This window comes from Carassius carassius, chromosome 35 (genome assembly GCF_963082965.1).
Source record: "Carassius carassius chromosome 35, fCarCar2.1, whole genome shotgun sequence".
In the NCBI taxonomy this organism is placed as follows: Eukaryota; Metazoa; Chordata; class Actinopteri; order Cypriniformes; family Cyprinidae; genus Carassius; species Carassius carassius.
Genome location: NC_081789.1, coordinates 28,043,434 through 28,065,933, shown reverse-complemented (window position 1 = coordinate 28,065,933; position 22,500 = coordinate 28,043,434). Strand labels below are relative to the sequence as shown.

Sequence of the window (22,500 nt, the reverse complement as noted above, 5' to 3'; positions counted from 1 at the left end):
AGGCTGCAGTTGGAGAAGAAGTGCTTGTGGATGCTGATGATGAAGTGCTCCACCGCTGGGTTCGGCCAGAAGCAGCCGATGCGCTCGGCGTTTGTCTCCGTGCAGGAGGAGAAGACGTGGTACTCTCTGAAGAGAGAAGAAGAAACCTTCCTTATTATTGATTCATGACCCTGGACAACAAAACCAGTCATAAGGGTCCATTTTATTATAGCTGAATAAATCATCTCTCCATTGATGTGTGGTTTGTTCGGAGGATATTATTTGTCTGAGATACAACTATGTGAAAATCTGGAATCTGAGGGAGCAAAAAAATCTAAATATTGAGAAAATCATCTCTAAAGCTGTTCAGATGAAGTTCTTAGCAATGCATATTACTAATCAAAAATTAAGTTCTGATATATTTACGGTAGGAAATTTACTAAATATCTTCATGAACATGATCGTTTATATCCTAATAATTTTTGACATAAAAGAGAAATGTATAATTGTGACTCATACAGTGTATTGTTGTCTATTTCTGCAAATATACGTCTGTGACACTGATGACTGCTTCTGTGCTGCAGAGACACGGATGATGGAGAAATTCAGGTCATTTCCTTTCACGGCAATCAGTGGATCACTCATTTCCTTCAGGAAGTCAGCCAGAGAAAAGGCTCATATTCAGCGTTTAATGACTCTTTTCAAACAAATCTTTCTGATTAGCCGGAGTTCTGCCCGTAACACAAGCTTTATGTCGCTAATAAAGTTCCTTCCTCTTCATCTTCACTGAGACACAGATGAACATTTACATCATAATGCAAAAGCGCACTTCCTCATACAATCCTCTGATCGACATCCACATCACATCACATCACAATTGCTAAACGACAGTGAGCACACCTGGAGTCACATGTGCCAAACTCTAACTACAGTCTGCACAGCAGCAGTTCATGTGGACCAAACTCTAGTTCGTTTTTCATTGCTTGAACACAGTTTTCAAAACTCTACACACTTATCCCACGACTTTAACCACAACCTGCACAACACTGTGGATTTACAGCACTTTGTTCTAATGCTAACACACTGCTGTCAAAACTGTGAAGCACACATTCAAAACAGAAGAGATTTCAAACACTGCTGATTGCAATTTCAGGATTAGCCCTGAAAATTTTTTGTTCGAATTACAGTATGTACTTGTAGTTTCTACCTTTTTTTCTCATGACGTGACGGTGTGTGTTATCTCGGTGAGGGTTGTGTGTATTGTTTCTCCTCTCGGTGTGTTCTTAGTGACGGTGTGTGTTATCTCTGTGAGGGTTGTGTGTGGTGTTTCTCCTCTCGGTGTGTTCTTAGTGACGGTGTGTGTTATCTCGGTGAGGGTTGTGTGTAGTGTTTCTCCTCTCGGTGTGTTTTGAGTGACGGTGTGTGTTATCTCAGTGAGGGTTGTGTGTGGTGTTTTTCCTCTCGGTGTGTTCTTAGTGACGGTGTGTGTTATCTCGGTGAGGGTTGTGTGTATTGTTTCTCCTCTCTGTGTGTTTTGAGTGACGGTGTGTGTTATCTCTGTGAGGGTTGTGTGTGGTGTTTCTCCTCTCGGTGTGTTCTTAGTGACGGTGTGTGTTATCTCGGTGAGGGTTGTGTGTATTGTTTCTCCTCTCTGTGTGTTTTGAGTGACGGTGTGTGTTATCTCGGTGAGGGTTGTGTGTAGTGTTTCTCCTCTCGGTGTGTTTTGAGTGACGGTGTGTGTTATCTCAGTGAGGGTTGTGTGTGGTGTTTTTCCTCTCGGTGTGTTCTTAGTGACGGTGTGTGTTATCTCGGTGAGGGTTGTGTGTAGTGTTTCTCCTCTCGGTGTGTTTTGAGTGACGGTGTGTGTTATCTCGGTGAGGGTTGTGTGTAGTGTTTCTCCTCTCTGTGTGCTTTGAGTGACGGTGTGTGTTATCTCAGTGAGGGTTTTTTGTGGTGTTTCTCCTCTCGGTGTGTTCCGAGTGACGGTGTGTGTTATCTCAGTGAGGGTTGTGTGTGGTGTTTCTCCTCTCGGTGTGTTCCGAGTGATGGTGTGTGTTATCTCAGTGAGGGTTGTGTGTAGTGTTTCTCCTCTCGGTGTTTTCTGAGTGACGGTGTGTGTTATCTCAGTGAGGGTTGTGTGTGGTGTTTCTCCTCTCGGTGTGTTCCGAGTGATGGTGTGTGTTATCTCAGCGAGGGTTGTGTGTGGTGTTTATCCTCTCGGTGTGTGTTATCTCTGTGAGGGTTGTGTGTGGTGTTTCTCCTCTCGGTGTGTTCCGAGTGACGGTGTGTGTTATCTCAGTGAGGTTTTTTGTGTGGTGTTTTTCCTCTCGGTGTGTTCCGAGTGACGGTGTGTGTTATCTCAGCGAGGGTTGTGTGTGGTGTTTCTCCTCTCGGTGTGTTCCGAGTGACGGTATGTGTTATCTCAGTGAGGGTTTTTTGTGTGGTGTTTATCCTCTCGGTGTGTTCCGGGTGACGGTGTGTGTTATCTCAGTGAGGGGTGTGTGTAGTGTTTCTCCTCTCGGTGTGTTCCGAGTGACGGTATGTGTTATCTCAGTGAGGGTTTTTTGTGTGGTGTTTCTCCTCTCGGTGTGTTCCGAGTGACGGTGTGTGTTATCTCTGTGAGGGTTGTGTGTGGTGTTTTTCCTCTCGGTGTGTTCCGAGTGACGGTGTGTGTTATCTCTGTGAGGGTTGTGTGTGGTGTTTATCCTCTCTGTGTGCTTTGAGTGACGGTGTGTGTGATCTCAGTGAGGGGTGTGTGTAGTGTTTCTCCTCTCGGTGTGTTCCGAGTGACGGTGTGTGTTATCTCTGTGAGGGTTGTGTGTGGTGTTTATCCTCTCGGTGTATTCCGGGTGACGGTGTGTGTTATCTCAGTGAGGGGTGTGTGTAGTGTTTCTCCTCTCGGTGTGTTCCGAGTGACGGTGTGTGTTATCTCAGTGAGGGTTTTTTGTGTGGTGTTTATCCTCTCAGTGTGTTCCGGGTGACGGTGTGTGTTATCTCTGTGAGGGTTGTGTGTGGTGTTTTTCCTCTCGGTGTGTTCCGAGTGACGGTGTGTGTTATCTCGGCGAGGGTCGTGTGTGGTGTTTCTCCTCTCGGTGTGTTCCGAGTGACGGTGTGTGTTATCTCAGCGAGGGTTGTGTGTGGTGTTTCTCCTCTCGGTGTGTTCCGAGTGACGGTGTGTGTTATCTCAGCGAGGGTTGTGTGTGGTGTTTCTCCTCTCGTTGTGTTCCGAGTGACGGTGTGTGTTATCTCAGTGAGGGTTTTTTGTGTGGTGTTTATCCTCTCGGTGTGTTCCGGGTGACAGTGTGTGTTATCTCTGTGAGGGTTGTGTGTGGTGTTTTTCCTCTCGGTGTGTTCCGAGTGACGGTGTGTGTTATCTCGGCGAGGGTCGTGCGTGGTGTTTCTCCTCTCGGTGTGTTCCGAGTGACGGTGTGTGTTATCTCTGTGAGGGTTGTGTGTGGTGTTTCTCCTCTCGGTGTGTTCAGAGTGATGGTGTGTGTTATCTCAGTGAGGGTTGTGTGTAGTGTTTCTCCTCTCGGTGTTTTCTGAGTGACGGTGTGTGTTATCTCAGTGAGGTTTTTTGTGTGGTGTTTTTCCTCTCGGTGTGTTCCGAGTGACGGTGTGTGTTATCTCAGCGAGGGTTGTGTGTGGTGTTTATCCTCTCGGTGTGTTCCGAGTGACGGTGTGTGTTATCTCTGTGAGGGTTGTGTGTGGTGTTTCTCCTCTCGGTGTGTTCCGAGTGACGGTGTGTGTTATCTCAGTGAGGTTTTTTGTGTGGTGTTTTTCCTCTCGGTGTGTTCCGAGTGACGGTGTGTGTTATCTCAGCGAGGGTTGTGTGTGGTGTTTCTCCTCTCGGTGTGTTCCGAGTGACGGTGTGTGTTATCTCAGTGAGGGTTTTTTGTGTGGTGTTTATCCTCTCGTGTGTTCCGGGTGACGGTATGTGTTATCTCAGTGAGGGTTTTTTGTGTGGTGTTTATCCTCTCGGTGTGTTCCGGGTGACGGTGTGTGTTATCTCAGTGAGGGGTGTGTGTAGTGTTTCTCCTCTCGGTGTGTTCCGAGTGACGGTGTGTGTTATCTCAGTGAGGGTTTTTTGTGTGGTGTTTATCCTCTCGGTGTGTTCCGGGTGACGGTGTGTGTTATCTCTGTGGGGGTTGTGTGTGGTGTTTCTCCTCTCGGTGTGTTCCGAGTGACGGTGTGTGTTATCTCAGTGAGGGTTTTTTGTGTGGTGTTTATCCTCTCGGTGTGTTCCGAGTGACGGTGTGTGTTATCTCTGTGAGGGTTGTGTGTGGTTTTTCTCCTCTCGGTGTGTTCCGAGTGACGGTGTGTGTTATCTCAGTGAGGTTTTTTGTGTGGTGTTTTTCCTCTCGGTGTGTTCCGAGTGACGGTGTGTGTTATCTCAGCGAGGGTTGTGTGTGGTGTTTATCCTCTCGGTGTGTTCCGAGTGACGGTGTGTGTTATCTCAGCGAGGGTTGTGTGTGGTGTTTATCCTCTCGGTGTGTTCCGGGTGACGGTGTGTGTTATCTCAGTGAGGGGTGTGTGTAGTGTTTCTCCTCTCGGTGTGTTCCGAGTGACGGTGTGTGTTATCTCAGTGAGGGTTTTTTGTGTGGTGTTTATCCTCTCGGTGTGTTCCGGGTGACGGTGTGTGTTATCTCTGTGAGGGTTGTGTGTGGTGTTTTTCCTCTCGGTGTGTTCCGAGTGACGGTGTGTGTTATCTCGGCGAGGGTCGTGTGTGGTGTTTCTCCTCTCGGTGTGTTCAGAGTGACGGTGTGTGTTATCTCAGCGAGGGTTGTGTGTGGTGTTTCTCTTCTCGGTGTGTTCCGAGTGACGGTGTGTGTTATCTCAGCGAGGGTTGTGTGTGGTGTTTCTCCTCTCGTTGTGTTCCGAGTGATGGTGTGTGTTATCTCAGTGAGGGTTGTGTGTAGTGTTTCTCCTCTCGGTGTGTTCCGAGTGACGGTGTGTGTTATCTCAGCGAGGGTCGTGTGTGGTGTTTCTCCTCTCGGTGTGTTCCGAGTGACGGTGTGTGTTATCTCGGCGAGGGTCGTGTGTGGTGTTTCTCCTCTCGGTGTGTTCCGAGTGATGGTGTGTGTTATCTCAGTGAGGGTTGTGTGTAGTGTTTCTCCTCTCGGTGTTTTCTGAGTGACGGTGTGTGTTATCTCAGTGAGGTTTTTTGTGTGGTGTTTTTCCTCTCGGTGTGTTCCGAGTGACGGTGTGTGTTATCTCAGCGAGGGTTGTGTGTGGTGTTTATCCTCTCGGTGTGTTCCGAGTGACGGTGTGTGTTATCTCTGTGAGGGTTGTGTGTGGTGTTTCTCCTCTCGGTGTGTTCCGAGTGACGGTGTGTGTTATCTCAGTGAGGTTTTTTGTGTGGTGTTTTTCCTCTCGGTGTGTTCCGAGTGACGGTGTGTGTTATCTCAGCGAGGGTTGTGTGTGGTGTTTCTCCTCTCGGTGTGTTCCGAGTGACGGTGTGTGTTATCTCAGTGAGGGTTTTTTGTGTGGTGTTTATCCTCTCGGTGTGTTCCGGGTGACGTATGTGTTATCTCAGTGAGGGTTTTTTGTGTGGTGTTTATCCTCTCTGTGTGTTCCGGGTGACGGTGTGTGTTATCTCAGTGAGGGGTGTGTGTAGTGTTTCTCCTCTCGGTGTGTTCCGAGTGACGGTGTGTGTTATCTCAGTGAGGGTTTTTTGTGTGGTGTTTATCTTCTCGGTGTGTTCCGGGTGACAGTGTGTGTTATCTCTGTGGGGGTTGTGTGTGGTGTTTTTCCTCTCGGTGTGTTCCGAGTGACGGTGTGTGTTATCTCGGCGAGGGTCGTGTGTGGTGTTTCTCCTCTCGGTGTGTTCCGAGTGACGGTGTGTGTTATCTCTGTGAGGGTTGTGTGTGGTGTCTTTCCTCTCGGTGTGTTCCGAGTGACGGTGTGTGTTATCTCAGCGAGGGTTGTGTGTGGTGTTTCTCCTCTCGGTGTGTTCCGAGTGACGGTGTGTGTTATCTCAGTGAGGGTTTTTTGTGTGGTGTTTATCCTCTCAGTGTGTTCCGGGTGACGGTGTGTGTTATCTCTGTGAGGGTTGTGTGTGGTGTTTTTCCTCTCGGTGTGTTCCGAGTGACGGTGTGTGTTATCTCTGTGAGGGTTGTGTGTGGTGTTTCTCCTCTCGGTGTGTTCCGAGTGACGGTGTGTGTTATCTCAGCGAGGGTTGTGTGTGGTGTTTCTCCTCTCGGTGTGTTCCGAGTGACGGTGTGTGTTATCTCAGCGAGGGTTGTGTGTGGTGTTTCTCCTCTCTGTGTGTTCCGAGTGACGGTGTGTGTTATCTCTGTGAGGGTTGTGTGTGATGTTTCTCCTCTCGGTGTGTTCCGAGTGACGGTGTGTGTTATCTCAGTGAGGTTTTTTGTGTGGTGTTTTTCCTCTCGGTGTGTTCCGAGTGACGGTGTGTGTTATCTCAGCAAGGGTTGTGTGTGGTGTTTATCCTCTCGGTGTGTTCCGAGTGACGGTGTGTGTTATCTCTGTGAGGGTTGTGTGTGGTGTTTCTCCTCTCGGTGTGTTCCGAGTGACGGTGTGTGTTATCTCAGTGAGGTTTTTTGTGTGGTGTTTTTCCTCTCGGTGTGTTCCGAGTGACGGTGTGTGTTATCTCAGCGAGGGTTGTGTGTGGTGTTTCTCCTCTCGGTGTGTTCCGAGTGACGGTGTGTGTTATCTCAGTGAGGGTTTTTTGTGTGGTGTTTATCCTCTCGGTGTGTTCCGGGTGACGTATGTGTTATCTCAGTGAGGGTTTTTTGTGTGGTGTTTATCCTCTCGGTGTGTTCCGGGTGACGGTGTGTGTTATCTCAGTGAGGGGTGTGTGTAGTGTTTCTCCTCTCGGTGTGTTCCGAGTGACGGTGTGTGTTATCTCAGTGAGGGTTTTTTGTGTGGTGTTTATCTTCTCGGTGTGTTCCGGGTGACGGTGTGTGTTATCTCTGTGGGGGTTGTGTGTGGTGTTTTTCCTCTCGGTGTGTTCCGAGTGACGGTGTGTGTTATCTCGGCGAGGGTCGTGTGTGGTGTTTCTCCTCTCGGTGTGTTCCGAGTGACGGTGTGTGTTATCTCTGTGAGGGTTGTGTGTGGTGTCTTTCCTCTCGGTGTGTTCCGAGTGACGGTGTGTGTTATCTCAGCGAGGGTTGTGTGTGGTGTTTCTCCTCTCGGTGTGTTCCGAGTGACGGTGTGTGTTATCTCAGTGAGGGTTTTTTGTGTGGTGTTTATCCTCTCGATGTGTTCCGGGTGACGGTGTGTGTTATCTCTGTGAGGGTTGTGTGTGGTGTTTTTCCTCTCGGTGTGTTCCGAGTGACGGTGTGTGTTATCTCTGTGAGGGTTGTGTGTGGTGTTTCTCCTCTCGGTGTGTTCCGAGTGACGGTGTGTGTTATCTCAGCGAGGGTTGTGTGTGGTGTTTCTCCTCTCGGTGTGTTCCGAGTGACGGTGTGTGTTATCTCAGCGAGGGTTGTGTGTGGTGTTTCTCCTCTCTGTGTGTTCCGAGTGACGGTGTGTGTTATCTCTGTGAGGGTTGTGTGTGATGTTTCTCCTCTCGGTGTGTTCCGAGTGACGGTGTGTGTTATCTCGGCGAGGGTCGTGTGTGGTGTTTCTCCTCTCGGTGTGTTCTGAGTGACGGTGTGTGTTATCTCAGCGAGGGTTGTGTGTGGTGTTTCTCCTCTCGGTGTGTTCCGAGTGACGGTGTGTGTTATCTCAGCGAGGGTCGTGTGTGGTGTTTCTCCTCTCGGTGTGTTCCGAGTGACGGTGTGTGTTATCTCGGCGAGGGTCGTGTGTGATGTTTCTCCTCTCGGTGTGTTCTGAGTGACGGTGTGTGTTATCTCAGCGAGGGTTGTGTGTGGTGTTTCTCCTCTCGGTGTGTTCCGAGTGATGGTGTGTGTTATCTCAGTGAGGGTTTTTTGTGTGGTGTTTATCCTCTCGGTGTGTTCCGGGTGACAGTGTGTGTTATCACAGTGAGGGTTGTGTGTGGTGTCTTTCCTCTCTGTGTGTTCCGAGTGACTGTGTGTGTTATCTCAGTGAGGGTTGTGTGTGGTGTTTCTCCTCTCGGTGTTTTCCGAGTGACGGTGTGTGTTATCTCAGCGAGGGTCATGTGTAGTGTTTCTCCTCTCGGTGTGTTCCGAGTGACGGTGTGTGTTATCTCTGTGAGGGTTGTGTGTGGTGTCTTTCCTCTCTGTGTGTTCCGAGTGACGGTGTGTGTTATCTCAGTGAGGGTTGTGTGTGGTGTTTCTCCTCTCGGTGTGTTCCGAGTGACGGTGTGTGTTATCTCAGCGAGGGTCGTGTGTGGTGTTTTTCCTCTCGGTGTGTTCCGAGTGACGGTGTGTGTTATCTCTGTGAGGGTTGTGTGTGGTGTTTATCCTCTCGGTGTGTTCCGAGTGACGGTGTGTGTTATCTCAGCGAGGGTTGTGTGTGATGTTTCTCCTCTCGGTGTGTTCCGAGTGACGGTGTGTGTTATCTCAGCGAGGGTTGTGTGTGGTGTTTCTCCTCTCGGTGTGTTCCGAGTGACGTTGTGTGTTATCTCTGTGAGGGTTGTGTGTGGTGTTTTTCCTCTCGGTGTGTTCCGAGTGACGGTGTGTGTTATCTCGGTGAGGGTCGTGTGTGGTGTTTCTCCTCTCGGTGTGTTCCGAGTGACGGTGTGTGTTATCTCAGCGAGGGTCGTGTGTGGTGTTTCTCCTCTCGGTGTGTTCCGAGTGACGGTGTGTGTTATCTCTGTGAGGGTTGTGTGTGGTGTCTTTCCTCTCGGTGTGTTCCGAGTGACGGTGTGTGTTATCTCTGTGAGGGTTGTGTGTGGTGTTTCTCCTCTCGGTATGTTCCGAGTGACGGTGTGTGTTATCTCAGCGAGGGTCGTGTGTGGTGTTTCTCCTCTCGGTGTGTTCCGAGTGACGGTGTGTGTTATCTCAGCGAGGGTCGTGTGTGGTGTTTCTCCTCTCGGTGTGTTCCGAGTGAGTGTGTGTGTTATCTCAGTGAGGGTCGTGTGTGGTTTTTTTCCTCTCGGTGTGTTCCGAGTGACGGTGTGTGTTATCTCAGCGAGGGACATGTGTATTGTTTCTCCTCGCGGTGTGTTCTGAGTGACGGTGTGTGTTATCTCAGCGAGGGACATGTGTATTGTTTCTCCTCGCGGTGTGTTCTGAGTGACGGTGTGTGTTATCTCAGCGAGGGTTGTGTGTGGTGCTTCTCCTCTCGATGTGTTCCGAGTGATGGTGTGTGTTATCTCAGCGAGGGTTGTGTCTGGTATTTCTCCTCTCGGTGTGTTCTGAGTGACGGTGTGTGTTATCTCTGTGAGGGTCGTGTGTGGTGTTTTTCCTCTCGGTGTGTTCCGAGAGACGGTGTGTGTTATCTCAGCGAGGGTTGTGTGTAGTGTTTTTCCTCTCGGTGTGTTCCGGGTGACGGTGTGTGTTATCTCAGCGAGGGTTGTGTGTAGTGTTTTTCCTCTCTGTGTGTTCCGGGTGACGGTGTGTGTTATCTCAGCGAGGGTCGTGTGTGGTGTTTCTCCTCTCGGTGTGTTCCGAGGGATGGTGTGTGTTATCTCAGCGAGGGTCGTGTGTGGTGTTTCTCCTCTCGGTGTGTTCCGAGTGATGGTGTGTGTCATCTCAGCGAGGGTCGTGTGTGGTGTTTCTCCTCTCGGTGTGTTCCGAGTGACGGTGTGTGTTATCTCAGCGAGGGTTGTGTGTGGTGTTTCTCCTCTCGGTGTGTTCCGAGTGACGGTGTGTGTTATCTCAGCGAGGGTCGTGTGTAGTGTTTCTCCTCTCGGTGTGTTCCGAGTGATGGTGTGTGTTATCTCAGCGAGGGTTGTGTGTGGTGTTTCTCCTCTCGGTGTGTTCCGAGTGACGGTGTGTGTTATCGCAGCGAGGGTCGTGTGTGGTGTTTTTCCTCTCTGTGTGTTCCGAGTGACGGTGTGTGTTATCGCGGTGAGGGTTTTGTGTGGTGTTTCTCCTCTCGGTGTGTTCCGAGTGACGGTGTGTGTTATCTCGGTGAGGGTCGTGTGTGGTGTTTCTCCTCTCGGTGTGTTCCGAGTGACGGTGTGTGTTATCGCAGCGAGGGTCGTGTGTGGTGTTTCTCCTCTCGGTGTGTTCCGAGTGACGGTGTGTTTTATCTCGGCGAGGGTCGTGTGTGGTGTTTCTCCTCTCGGTGTGTTCCGAGTGACGGTGTGTGTTATCTCAGCGAGGGGTGTGTGTGGTGTTTCTCCTCTCGGTGTGTTCCGAGTGACGGTGTGTGTTATCTCAGTGAGGGTTGTGTGTGGTGTTTCTCCTCTCGGTGTGTTCCGAGTGACGGTGTGTGATATCTCAGCGAGGGTTGTGTGTGGTGTTTCTCCTCTCGGTGTGTTCCGAGTGACGGTGTGTGTTATCTCAACGAGGGTTGTGTGTAGTGTTTTTTCCTCCCGGTGTGTTCTGAGTGACGGTGTGTGTTATCTCAGTGAGGGTTGTGTGTAGTGTTTTTTCCTCTCGGTGTGTTCTGAATGACGGTGTGTGTTATCTCAGCGAGGGTTGTGTGTAGTGTTTTTTCCTCTCGGTGTGTTCCGAGTGACGGTGTGTGTTATCTCAGTGAGGGTTGTGTGTGGTGTTTCTCCTCTCGGTGTGTTCCGAGTGACGGTGTGTGTTATCTCAGCGAGGGTTGTGTGTGGTGTTTCTCCTCTCGGTGTGTTCTGAGTGACGGTGTGTGTTATCTCAGTGAGGGTCGTGTGTGGTGTTTCTCCTCTCGGTGTGTTCCGAGTGACGGTGTGTGTTATCTCAGTGAGGGTTGTGTGTGGTGTTTCTCCTCTCGGTGTGTTCCGAGTGACGGTGTGTGTTATCTCAGTGAGGGTTGTGTGTAGTGTTTCTCCTCTCGGTGTGTTCCGAGTGACGGTGTGTGTTATCTCAGTGAGGGTTGTGTGGTGTTTCTCCTCTCGGTGTGTTCTGAATGACGGTGTGTGTTATCTCAGCGAGGGTTGTGTGTAGTGTTTTTTCCTCTCGGTGTGTTCCGAGTGACGGTGTGTGTTATCTCAGTGAGGGTTGTGTGTGGTGTTTCTCCTCTCGGTGTGTTCCGAGTGACGGTGTGTGTTATCTCAGCGAGGGTTGTGTGTGGTGTTTCTCCTCTCGGTGTGTTCTGAGTGACGGTGTGTGTTATCTCAGTGAGGGTCGTGTGTGGTGTTTCTCCTCTCGGTGTGTTCCGAGTGACGGTGTGTGTTATCTCAGTGAGGGTTGTGTGTGGTGTTTCTCCTCTCGGTGTGTTCCGAGTGACGGTGTGTGTTATCTCAGTGAGGGGTGTGTGTAGTGTTTCTCCTCTCGGTGTGTTCCGAGTGACGGTGTGTGTTATCTCAGTGAGGGTTGTGTGGTGTTTTTTCCTCTCGGTGTGTTCTGAATGATGGTGTGTGTTATCTCAGCGAGGGTTGTGTGTAGTGTTTTTTCCTCTCGGTGTGTTCCGAGTGACGGTGTGTGTTATCTCAGTGAGGGTCGTGTGTGGTGTTTTTCCTCTCGGTGTGTTCCGAGTGACGGTGTGTGTTCTCTCAGCGAGGGTTGTGTGTAGTGTTTCTCCTTTTGGTGTGTTCCGAGTGACGGTGTGTGTTATCTCAGTGAGGGTTGTGTGTAGTGTTTTTTCCTCTCGGTGTGTTCTGAATGACGGTGTGTGTTATCTCAGCGAGGGTTGTGTGTAGTGTTTTTTCCTCTCGGTGTGTTCCGAGTGAAGGTGTGTGTTCTCTCAGCGAGGGTTGTGTGTATTGTTTGGCTGCACCGAGTCTGTTTTGAGCCATGTGTTAAGAGTTGTGTAGCTTTGAATGAGTTTTGCAGGTGATGTGAACTGTTTAGCTCAGCTGACTGTTGGTAGTGCAGACTGTAGTTAGAGTTTTGCACATGTAGCTCCAGTTGTGCCCACTGTCGTTTAGCAATCGAAAAAACTGTAATACTGGCACAAAGAACACGAAGCCTGATTCTGAGGATCATGAAGATGCTTTGCATTGTGATATTTTCAAGACTATCTTTGAGACACTACAGGAGAAACTTAAGCTTTGTTCATATTTCATTCACACTGATTTTAACTCCTAAAAATGTGAAAATGTGTTTGTTTGGTGTAAATGTTACTGTTGACAGTATTTTCTGATTTATGGAGTGATAAAAAGAGAAATCTAAAATCCCCTCTGGAAAAACCTTGAACTCTAATATGACAAAAAAATAAAAGAAGTGTGCAGATTCAATTTGCTTATTCATACAATATCATTTCAGAAACACTGTAACATGGTTTTAAACACTGTTAATTTTTTACCCCACTTACATGTGGTGTTTAACTTTCTTATTAAGCCATATTCATTTCTATAGCACTCTATGCCATACAGATTGTTTCAAGACAGCTTCACAGTAATAAACGTTTTGCAAATTAAATTATTAATGTCATGAAAAAAATCACATTCTCATCATAGTAATATAGCCACAAAAATTGTCCTATACAGACACAATGATTTATTAAAAGTAGAATGTGAATTACAAAATGAAATTATAAATAAATGTGTGAATATGTGTGTGTGTGTGTACGTGTGTGTGTGTGTGTGTGTGTGTGTGTGTGAGTGAGTGTGTGTGCATGCATATATGAGCGCCCATTAGCGCTGTCATCACTGAATCTCTGCTGGTCATGTGATCGTATCAGCATTAGTAAAGTGCTCATCAGGGACCGCAGCACTCACTCTCTGTCTTCAGCAACCATCTTCAGCAAAAACCCACTTGCTGTCCCATCTGCTGATGTTATCATGGAGAAAAACCTCCACAAGACCAGATAAACACTGATCTACTGAGCAGAAGACAGCGAGATATAGCGAGACCAATCTGAGCAGGTCAATCTCCAGCGGAAGACTGGACCTCAGTGACTGAATAAATGAAGTTAAAGAGGTCCATGAAGGTTTCCTGTGATCAGTATGTAAATGAGCAGCTGTGTGTGAGCTGTGATTGGTCCCTGCTGATGCCTTCAGGCTCTTTCCTCCAGAGTCTGGGAAAACAGACCAGCTCAGGATCTCAGTGATTGGGTTCATGCTGTGACCCGTCTAATCGTCTTTCTTAATAAAGCGTCCAGCGGGGAACCTAATGGTGTGCAAGGAAGTCATGGGTCACTGATGTTCACCAGTGTCCAGTTCAAACCCTCATTTCTGATTATTAGTAATGTTTTGATGGTGTTTGAGTCACTCCTCACTAGAACTAGATCTCATGCTGATCGTAGAGCGCTGCAGACGTGACTGATTCCTCACATCTGTGTGTTGCTGTTACTACTCTTCAGAAACAAAACAAAAATATTTAGTGTATTATACGTTTTCTGAAATGCTGTTTAAATATGCAAATTAGGCATCCTCTAATTAAATATGCACTAATTTGCACACTTTTCCAGAACATACATCTAATTATTGATAAAGTCAAGTTCATAATTTGTGTTTGATGTTGTTGTCATATTAGGGTTATAGGTTTTTCCAGAAGGGTTAGGGTAAGTCTGTTGTCACTCCATAAATCAGAAAATACTGTCAACAGGCAGAAAGCAAACACATTTTCACCCTTTTTTAAAAGTGAAATGTTGTATAAATCAGTGTAAATTATATTTGAAAGTATATTTGTCTTTTTTCTAGTATAAATGTCTAAACATTCTTTAATCAAGATACATTTACTTGAAAAGTAAAATGATTAAAGATATTAATTCAAGTTTATTTGTATAGCGCTTTTTATGATACAAACCATTACAAAGCAACTTTACCGAAAATTAAGTTTCTACAATATTTAGTAGTAGCTTATACGTGGTGACTGTCAGTTTATGTGAATATGACAGGAATTCTCCGTAAAAATTAATACAAGACGTAATCAACCAGACGATGAACACTATTAACGTCAATTAAAATGTAATTGCATAGTAAGTAGCAATATTGAGACTTGGTTTTTTTTTTCATCCAAATTTTGTAAGCACAAATATCTGCCAATGGGGCAATAAAAATAATCTTAATTCAAAGGCTAAACAAGATGAGTTTTCTTGCCCCATTGGCAGATATTTTTGCTTGTTTTAAGCAAAAACTAACATAATAAAACTAAGTCACTACTTCTAAAGTAATTCATCTTGATTCAAGAATTCTTAGTATTGTGTCTTGTTTCTTATTATAAATATCCAAGTAAGAAAATCATTTTTGCAGTGTAGAGAGGAATAAAACTATAAAGAGAAAAAACTATATAATGATATGGATTGTAATTGAAATCTATAGACAAAAACAGTGCAATAAAATAAACACTTAAATGTGTAGTTGAATGTTTTCTTTGCATTACTATAAAAGAAAAGACATGATATGTAAGTAAAAACTGAGCAGTGCATGAAAACACATTGGTTTTGCCTTATTCTGAATAAATACTGTCCATATTAAAGACGTGATCAGGACATGTGAAGGGTCACTGTCATCTCAAGAGTGAATGTCATCAGAGCCTTTGGCTTCTGTTCCAGATAAACATGTAAACAGTGCTTCTGGTTTATCAACATCTGACCGGCTGACAAGTGTCAAACACTCCTCGAGTCTCTGGAAGGAGCTCAAGATCATGTCAGAGTAACAGTAACTGTGAGGTCCTGGAACGTCTTCAAGAGCAAACATCTGCAGATCACAGATTCATCAATCACAGCGGAGCGTTTACAAACCAATGCAGCACTTTAACTACTCAACTAGTTACTCATCCGAGTCCTCACAGCACAAATACAGCAGAACGCACTTTGTTTCATAGTCTAACACTCACCAGTGTTGCATCATTCATCATATTTGAGTGGATGATGATCCAGATATATTGATCTTCAAATCAGCCTTGACGGGAAGTGTCTCATTACACTCAATTACTTCAATCAGAAATGCACTGAATTGATCTGACTAATGGCTCTATTGTCTTCTGTAGCACTGCTTACAGCTAAAATCGGATTTGATTCATAATTTATGAATTCTGCAACATCAACAAGGTATTTATCTGTTTATTACTGTGAAGCTGTTTTGAATCGATCTGAATTGGATAAAGCACTGTAGAAATAAATGTGACTTGACTTATGAAATGAAAAAGAAAATCACAAACAAACATGCTTTCTCACACGCAGGCTCGTTAATGTTTAATTAAGCTGGACTAGTTGAGATGATTGACTCTTGTATTTGCATAGATTGGACAGTAAAGTGCTGTAGAGGATGATGAGGAGGATGGTGATTCACCTGATGAATTGCGTGAGGTTGCATCTGTCGTCTGGATGGATGTGACTCATGTCGCTTCTGAATCGTTCACCGCATCTCTCCATCTCCAGCAGCAGGACGGTCTGATTGCACTGAAGGAGCCACGGCCGCTGGGTGAACGACAGATCAACGCCGTCTGCATCTGAAGAGACAGAGCATCAGTCTACATGCTGAGAGACACGACTGAGACATGATTGAGACATGACTGAAACATGACTGAGACATGACTGAAACATGACTGAGACATGACTGAGTCACAACTGAGACACGACTGAGACACGACTGAGTCACGACTGAGACACGACTGAGACACGACTGAGACACGACTGAGACACGATTGAGACACGACTGAAACAAGACTGAGACACAACTGACACACGACTGAGACACGACTGAGTCACGACTGAGTCACGACTGAGACACGACTGAGTCACGACTGAGACACGACTGAGACACGATTGAGACACGACTGAAACAAGACTGAGACACAACTGACACACGACTGAGACACGACTGAGTCACGACTGAGACACGACAGAGTCACGACTGAGTCACAACTGAGACACGACTGAGACACGACTGAGTCACGACTGAGACACGACTGAGACACGACTGAGACACGACTGAGACACACCTGAGTCACGGCTGAGTCACGACCGAGACACGACTGAGACACGATTGATTCACGACTGAGACACGACTGAGACACGACTGAGTCACGACTGAGACATGACTGAGACACGACTGAGTCACGACTGAGACACGACTGAGTCACGACTGAGTCACGACTGAGACACGACAGAGTCACGACTGAGGCACGACTGTGACACGACTGAGTCACGACTGAGTGACGACTGAGACACGACAGAGTCACGACTGAGACACGACTGAGACACGACTGAGTCACGACTGAGTTACGACTGAGTCACGACTGAGACACGACTGAGTCACGACTGAGTCACGACTGAGACACGACTGAGACACGACTGAGTGACGACTGAGTGACGACTGAGACACGACTGAGACACGACTGAGTCACGACTGAGACACGACTGAGTCACGACTGAGTCACGACTGAGACACGACTGAGTCACGACTGAGTCACGACTGAGTGACGACTGAGACACGACTGAGACACGACTGAGTCACGACTGAGTCACGACTGAGTGACGACTGAGTCACGACTGAGACATGACTGAGTCACGACTGAGTCACGACTGAGTCACGACTGAGACACGACTGAGTCACGACTGAGTCACGACTGAGACACGACTGAGTCACGACTGAGTCACGACTGAGACACGACTGAGTCACGACTGAGTCACGACTGAGACACGACTGAGTCACGACTGAGTGACGACTGAGTGACGACTGAGACACGACTGAGTCACGACTGAGTGACGATTGAGTGACGACTGAGTCACGACTGAGACACGACTGAGTGACGACTGAGACACGACTGAGTCACGACTGAGACACGACTGAGACACGACTGAGTCACGACTGAGGAAACACACCCGACGAAACACACCAATTTGAAAAACTGGAATGCATAGTTGATATAAAAAACTGGATGACGAGTAATTTCTTACTGCTAAATTCAGAAAAACAGAGGTGTTAATTATAGGACCTAAAAACTCCGCTTGTAATAACCTAGAACACTGTCTAGGACTTGATGGTTGCTCTGTCACCTAGGTGTGCTATTTGATCGCAATCTTTCCTTAGAAAGCCACGTTTCTAGCATTTGTAAAACTGCATTTTCCATCTCAAAAATATATCTAAATTACGGCCTATGCTCTCAATGTCAAATGCAGAAATGTTAATCCATGCATTTATGACCTCAAGGTTAGATTATTGTAATGCTTTATTGGGTGGTTGTTCTGCACGCTTAGTAAACAAACTACAGCTAGTCCAAAATGCAGCAGCAAGAGTTCTTACTAGAACCAGGAAGTATGACCATATTAGCCCGGTCCTGTCAACACTGCACTGGCTCCCTATCAAGCATCGCATAGATTTTAAAATATTGCTTATTACTTATAAAGCCCTGAATGGTTTAGCACCTCAGTATTTGAATGAGCTCCTTTTACATTATAATCCTCTACGTCCGCTACGTTCTCAAAACTCAGGCAATTTGATAATACCTAGAATATCAAAATCAACTGCAGGCGGCAGATCCTTTTCCTATTTGGCGCCCAAACTCTGGAATAACCTACCTAACATTGTTCGGGAGGCAGACACACTCTTGCAGTTTAAATCTAGATTAAAGACCCATCTCTTTAACCTGGTTTACACATAACACACTAACACATTTCTAGTATTCAAATCCGTTTAAGGATTGTTACAAGACCACAGGAAACAGATGATTCTTCTGCACAATCTGACTTTGCTGCAGCCTGGAATTGAACTACTGGTTTCGTCTGGTCAGAGGAGAACTGGCCCCCCAACTGAGCCTGGTTTCTCCCAAGGTTTTTTTTCTCCATTCTGTCACCGATGGAGTTTCGGTTCCTTGCCGCTGTCGCCTCTGGCTTGCTTAGTTGGGGTCACTTAATATCCAGTTATATCATCGACTTGATTGCACAGATACTATTTAAACAGAACTGAGCTGGATGATGACATCACTGAATTCAATGATGAACTGCCTTTAACTGAAAATTGAGTGTTTACTATTGTCCTTCTTCATTGACACACTATTTTCCTGTTTGATACTGTAAAGCTGCTTTGACACAATCTACATTGTTAAAAGCGCTAAATAAATAAAAAGGTGACTTGATTTGACTTTGCTTGAATTTAATTGACATGACAGAGATTGACAGTAACACGACTTTATACTCATTTGAAACATGACTTTGACACATGACTAAAACACGATAGAGACATAATTGAGACATGACTAAGACATGAGAGACACTCACCTGATAAACTTCTCGTCATCAGCATGTTCACTGCTAAAACAAAAAGTTTCATGATTAGGACCCATATCTAACTAGATTCAAAGCTGGTTCATTTCATATTCATATCTATTTATTTTAGGGAAGAAAAACACTATTATGAACTACACTCACTTAAAGGATTATTAGGAACACCATACTAATACTGTGTTTGACCCCCTTTCACCTTCAGAACTTCCTTAATTCTACGTAGCATTGATTCAACAAGGTGCTGAAAACATTCTTTAGAAATGATGGCCCATATTGATAGGATAGCAGTTTTCCCAGAATCATCATGCGAGTTGAGCAGCACTTTTGTTCTGGTGAAAAGCGTGTCAGTGTTATTCTAGCATCTAAAGCAGCCTGCAGCAGCATGTGAATGGATCTGGTGTTCAGCAGGCCGTCAGTCCGTCCCTGAGGAGACGCATGAATATTAATCGCAGCAGACATGCATGGAGACGCACATGCTAACGGCACATGCTAACGGCGCATGCTAGCTCAGATCCCTCATGCACATCAACTCAAACTGTGTTCAGAGATGTTAATACAGGCCCCAATACGCCACTTCATTCCTGAGAGCTCTGAAAGACAATCTTGCATTTATATTATAGACAATAAATCCATAAAGATCTAACATATAACATACTAAAGGGAAGTCGTGGCCTAATGGTTAGAGAGTCGGACTCCCAATCGAAAGGTTGTGAGTTCGAGTCCCGGGCCGGCAGGAATTGTAGGTGGGGGGAGTGCATGTACAGTTCTCTCTCCACCTTCAATACCACGACTTAGGTGCCCTTGAGCAAGGCATCGAACCCCCAACTGCTCCCCGGGCGCCGCAGCATAAATGATGAACACTGCTCCGGGTGTGTGCTCACAGTGTGTGTGTGTGTGTTCACTGCTCTGTGTGTGTGCACTCTGGATGGGTTAAATGCAGATCACAAATTCTGAGTATGGGTCACCATACTTGGCTGAATGTCACTTCACTTCACTTCACTTCTCATATACAGTGACAACCACACATTTAAAGTCTGATGAAAGTATGATGTTTGTAAATCTTTATTACATTTGCACTTGTGTTCGGTTCAAACATCATGTAAGTTCTTCTTGTAATACAGCACATGAGTCTAATGGTTTAAATATTTCAGACATCAGATGAACAAGATGCAATGTGTCACCAGTTCAGGCCTTGAAAACACTTGACTGTTATTGTGCTAAATTTAGCGGCTTCCTGCATCCGGACACAGACGTGAGCACCGTGATAATGTTCAAAGTCTTCAAGGAGCAGCTGAGTTTCCCTGGAGAAGCTCTGAGACGCTGTCCATCATCAGAGCAGGGCATTCTGGGATCAGGACTGGGTTAAATGGTCCAGACACTAATACACTCTCTTGTTAATTCAGGATTCATTCAGAATCGACACACAATGTTCTCTAGCAAAAGATGTAAATGACACTGTAAATGTCAAAGGCCAAACCCACTAGGACCTGGACATCATCAATTACACATACATTTTAGTGCTGTCAAAATAAGCAATTAATTTTTCCAACAACAACTCCTGCTTCTGTCACTTCATTCTTGACAAGAATTGCATTTATTTAGACACAGAATGTCTTTATGAGCACATCAAACAGGAGAATTTGCTCCACTTGATCTCAAACAAGCGTGGAAACCGTACAGGTGACGATCAGTGAACTGTGGTCAGATGAGAAGTTGTCAGGCCAAATGCCTGTAAAAATTAATTTTCCCGCTGTAGTCTGTCTCATTTCATATTAAAGCGTGAATTAAACTACGAGCGTGCATGTCAGATCCACATCACGTTCAGCAGCGGCAGCTCTTAAAGTAATAGCAGCCAAATAATCTAATAACCAGCTGCTGTGATGACTTTTCATCAAAGAACAAAAGAAAAAAGAGGAAATCAATAACTATTGTTACTTTATGGATTCATCTATATTTATTTTTGAATTTAGTGTTTGACAGCTTTATTCAGTATCTGTAAGATGTTATTTTTTAAAGTTTAATAAACGTTAAAATGAATAGCTCTCAATTATACTGTAATGTTGTAATACATCTGTGATACATCAGTAGTATTAGTATCAGTCATAATAAAAATACAATTTCTTTATGTTGTTTCTGCATTAATTTGATGAATGATTGCAATATAAAAGTATTTTTAAAAACTTTAATGTTAGGTGGGATTAATCGTAATTAATTTCAGGAAACAATTCTGCACTCAGATCACGACAGTTTATTATTAACTGTTTGCATCTATTTGATCATATTTTCGGAATGCATTTATTCAAAATAATTAAAAATAATAATATTTAGTTCAAAGGTTCAATGAACTGTTCTACTTCAGAAAGACTATTATTTCATATGTCAGGGTTAATGTGAACACATTTGATGCTCATGATGAGAATGTAAGCGACCTGCTGCTGTTTCTCTGCCGCCTGAGATAAACCATCGGCCTTCATCAGTAATCAAAACAACTCTATTTAAACGAGCTCTTCACAAACGAGCTTCACGTTCAAGAGTTTATGGAATCCTTAATATCTCTGCTCCTCCGTTCACTTTTGTAATTATTATGTTTGTTTGCACCATATTGATATTTAAAATGAATGCGCTGACGAGGTTATAATGTGCGTTCTCCGTCCACTCAGAGCAGAAACACAGCCAGAGCTATTAAACTCAAGCAGGTAATTATTTGATGATAAAAACAGCATTAGTGTGTGTGTGTGTGTGTGTATCACAGCAGTGTATGCTCATTCTGAGTTACTGTCACACACACTAACGAGACAAGCTCACTAATGACAGCGGCTGATGGTGCAGCTGGATCACAGCCTCAATTCAATCTGGATTTAAAGGTGTTTCTGCGCCTCTCAATGGAACTGCGTCCAATTTGACTTCACAATTTTCTTCCAGTCACTTCAGGTTAGTGTTGAAGAGCCGGGGCTGAACCCACGAGCAGATCTAAGTCAGAATATACAGCGTTTCAACTGCTCACAGTTATACTAGACATACTAAAAAAGTGATTTTTAAAAGCTGTAAATAAAACAAAGTTTATTTCACTTGCCTGCTTTAAAATTTCAGTGTGCTACTTGCCATTTCTTTGTATTTCTTTGTGAAGAGTTCAATCAGTGAAAGCTGCTCCTGTGCTGTATTAGTAAATGTGTTTGTCGATCCCTGCGGACACAATGACAGGAAGAACACCGACGCTCGTGTGGAAGAGCGTACAACACAACAAGGTCAAAAGGTCAAAGCTCAGATGAAAAGGTCAGAGAGGGAAACGTGCATTTAGAGAGCATGATGGGAAATATCACCGACAGACCCAGAACTGAGAAACAGGAGACTGATCATGAGGTGTCTGATACCGACCGAATAAATCCTTAAATTTTCTAGTGATTTTTGAATATTTTTTTGGAATGAAAAGGAATTCTAATTGTAAAGACTGGTTTACAGGTTTTTTTTAACAGCTTACACACAGAATCTTTAGGGTTAGCATACCTATTAAGATCATGTTCCCATTGAGCACACTTCCATTTTTGAGATCAGATTAGGAAAAAAAAAAGTATTATCCTATTTGAAGTCTTTGATATGTTTGTTACTTCATGGTCAATCTGAGATATGAGTCTCCAAGTCTTCACACTGTCTGGTGGACATTTTGAAAGCTGTCTAAAAATCTTCAGCAAAAGGGTAGCTCCTTAAATCTGCATTTTTTTAGATGTTTAAGCCTTTATTTTGGGTATGGTTAGGGTTAACTTCTCCAGACTGTAAATCTGTGGAAAATGGGGACATAAATCATGTAGTGTAGTATTCCAGGCTTTAGAGACTATAGACAAGATGACATCCATTTAGAAAGAGGTTTCATAATGAAGTTAGTTTGTGTGTTCATCCCCATGAATGAAATGTTTTATTGGTGTTTTATTTGATTTCTGAATTTGTGTTACTAAGCTGAACGTGGACTATTCTTGATGTTGTTTGAATACACAACTGATCCACTTCAATGCCTTGTTGCTTGATTTTTGTGTTGTTTTGTGATTGACTGTTGTGAGTTTAATGGGAACAGGTGTGTTTAAATAAAGAACATAAACATGTACCCATTAAGAACAGCCAGACTTTTGGAATTTAATGTTGTTTATCTTAATTGCAATGCTTTTGTCATTTAAAATAAAATTAAATATTTTTGTGTGAGAGATTAATATTTTATTTTAACATACATTTTTATACTGAAACCAACATCTTGTGTATTAAAAATGTCTCAATGTAGATTTTGGTGAGCTTAAGTACGTTTACCCTACTTGCCACACAGTTTCTGAAAGCTGACGCTCAAACAGCAGAAGCACACGACAGAACTACACACTCATCATAAAACACTTTTTGTAAAACACAACACAATTCTCTGTGACACACACATATCTAACAAGAATT

General features: G+C 44.9%; 1 protein-coding gene across 2 annotated transcripts in view; it reads right to left on the bottom strand.

Annotated features, from left to right (window-relative positions):
- The window catches only part of LOC132116473 (receptor activity-modifying protein 3-like), a 28,791-nt gene that overhangs the window by 320 nt on the left and 5,971 nt on the right, over positions 1 to 22,500 (bottom strand). Inside the window, exons 2-4 of one of the 2 annotated variants that reach the window (XM_059525330.1) lie at positions 18,067 to 18,099; positions 15,137 to 15,296; positions 1 to 126 (exon numbers count right to left, since the gene is read on the bottom strand). The exon at positions 1 to 126 is cut by the window's left edge and continues 320 nt beyond it. In XM_059525330.1, the coding sequence (XP_059381313.1) occupies positions 1 to 126; positions 15,137 to 15,296; positions 18,067 to 18,099 (319 nt within the window). The remainder of the gene's footprint in view (positions 127 to 15,136; positions 15,297 to 18,066; positions 18,100 to 22,500) is intronic. The other variant, XM_059525332.1, reaches the window with a different exon arrangement.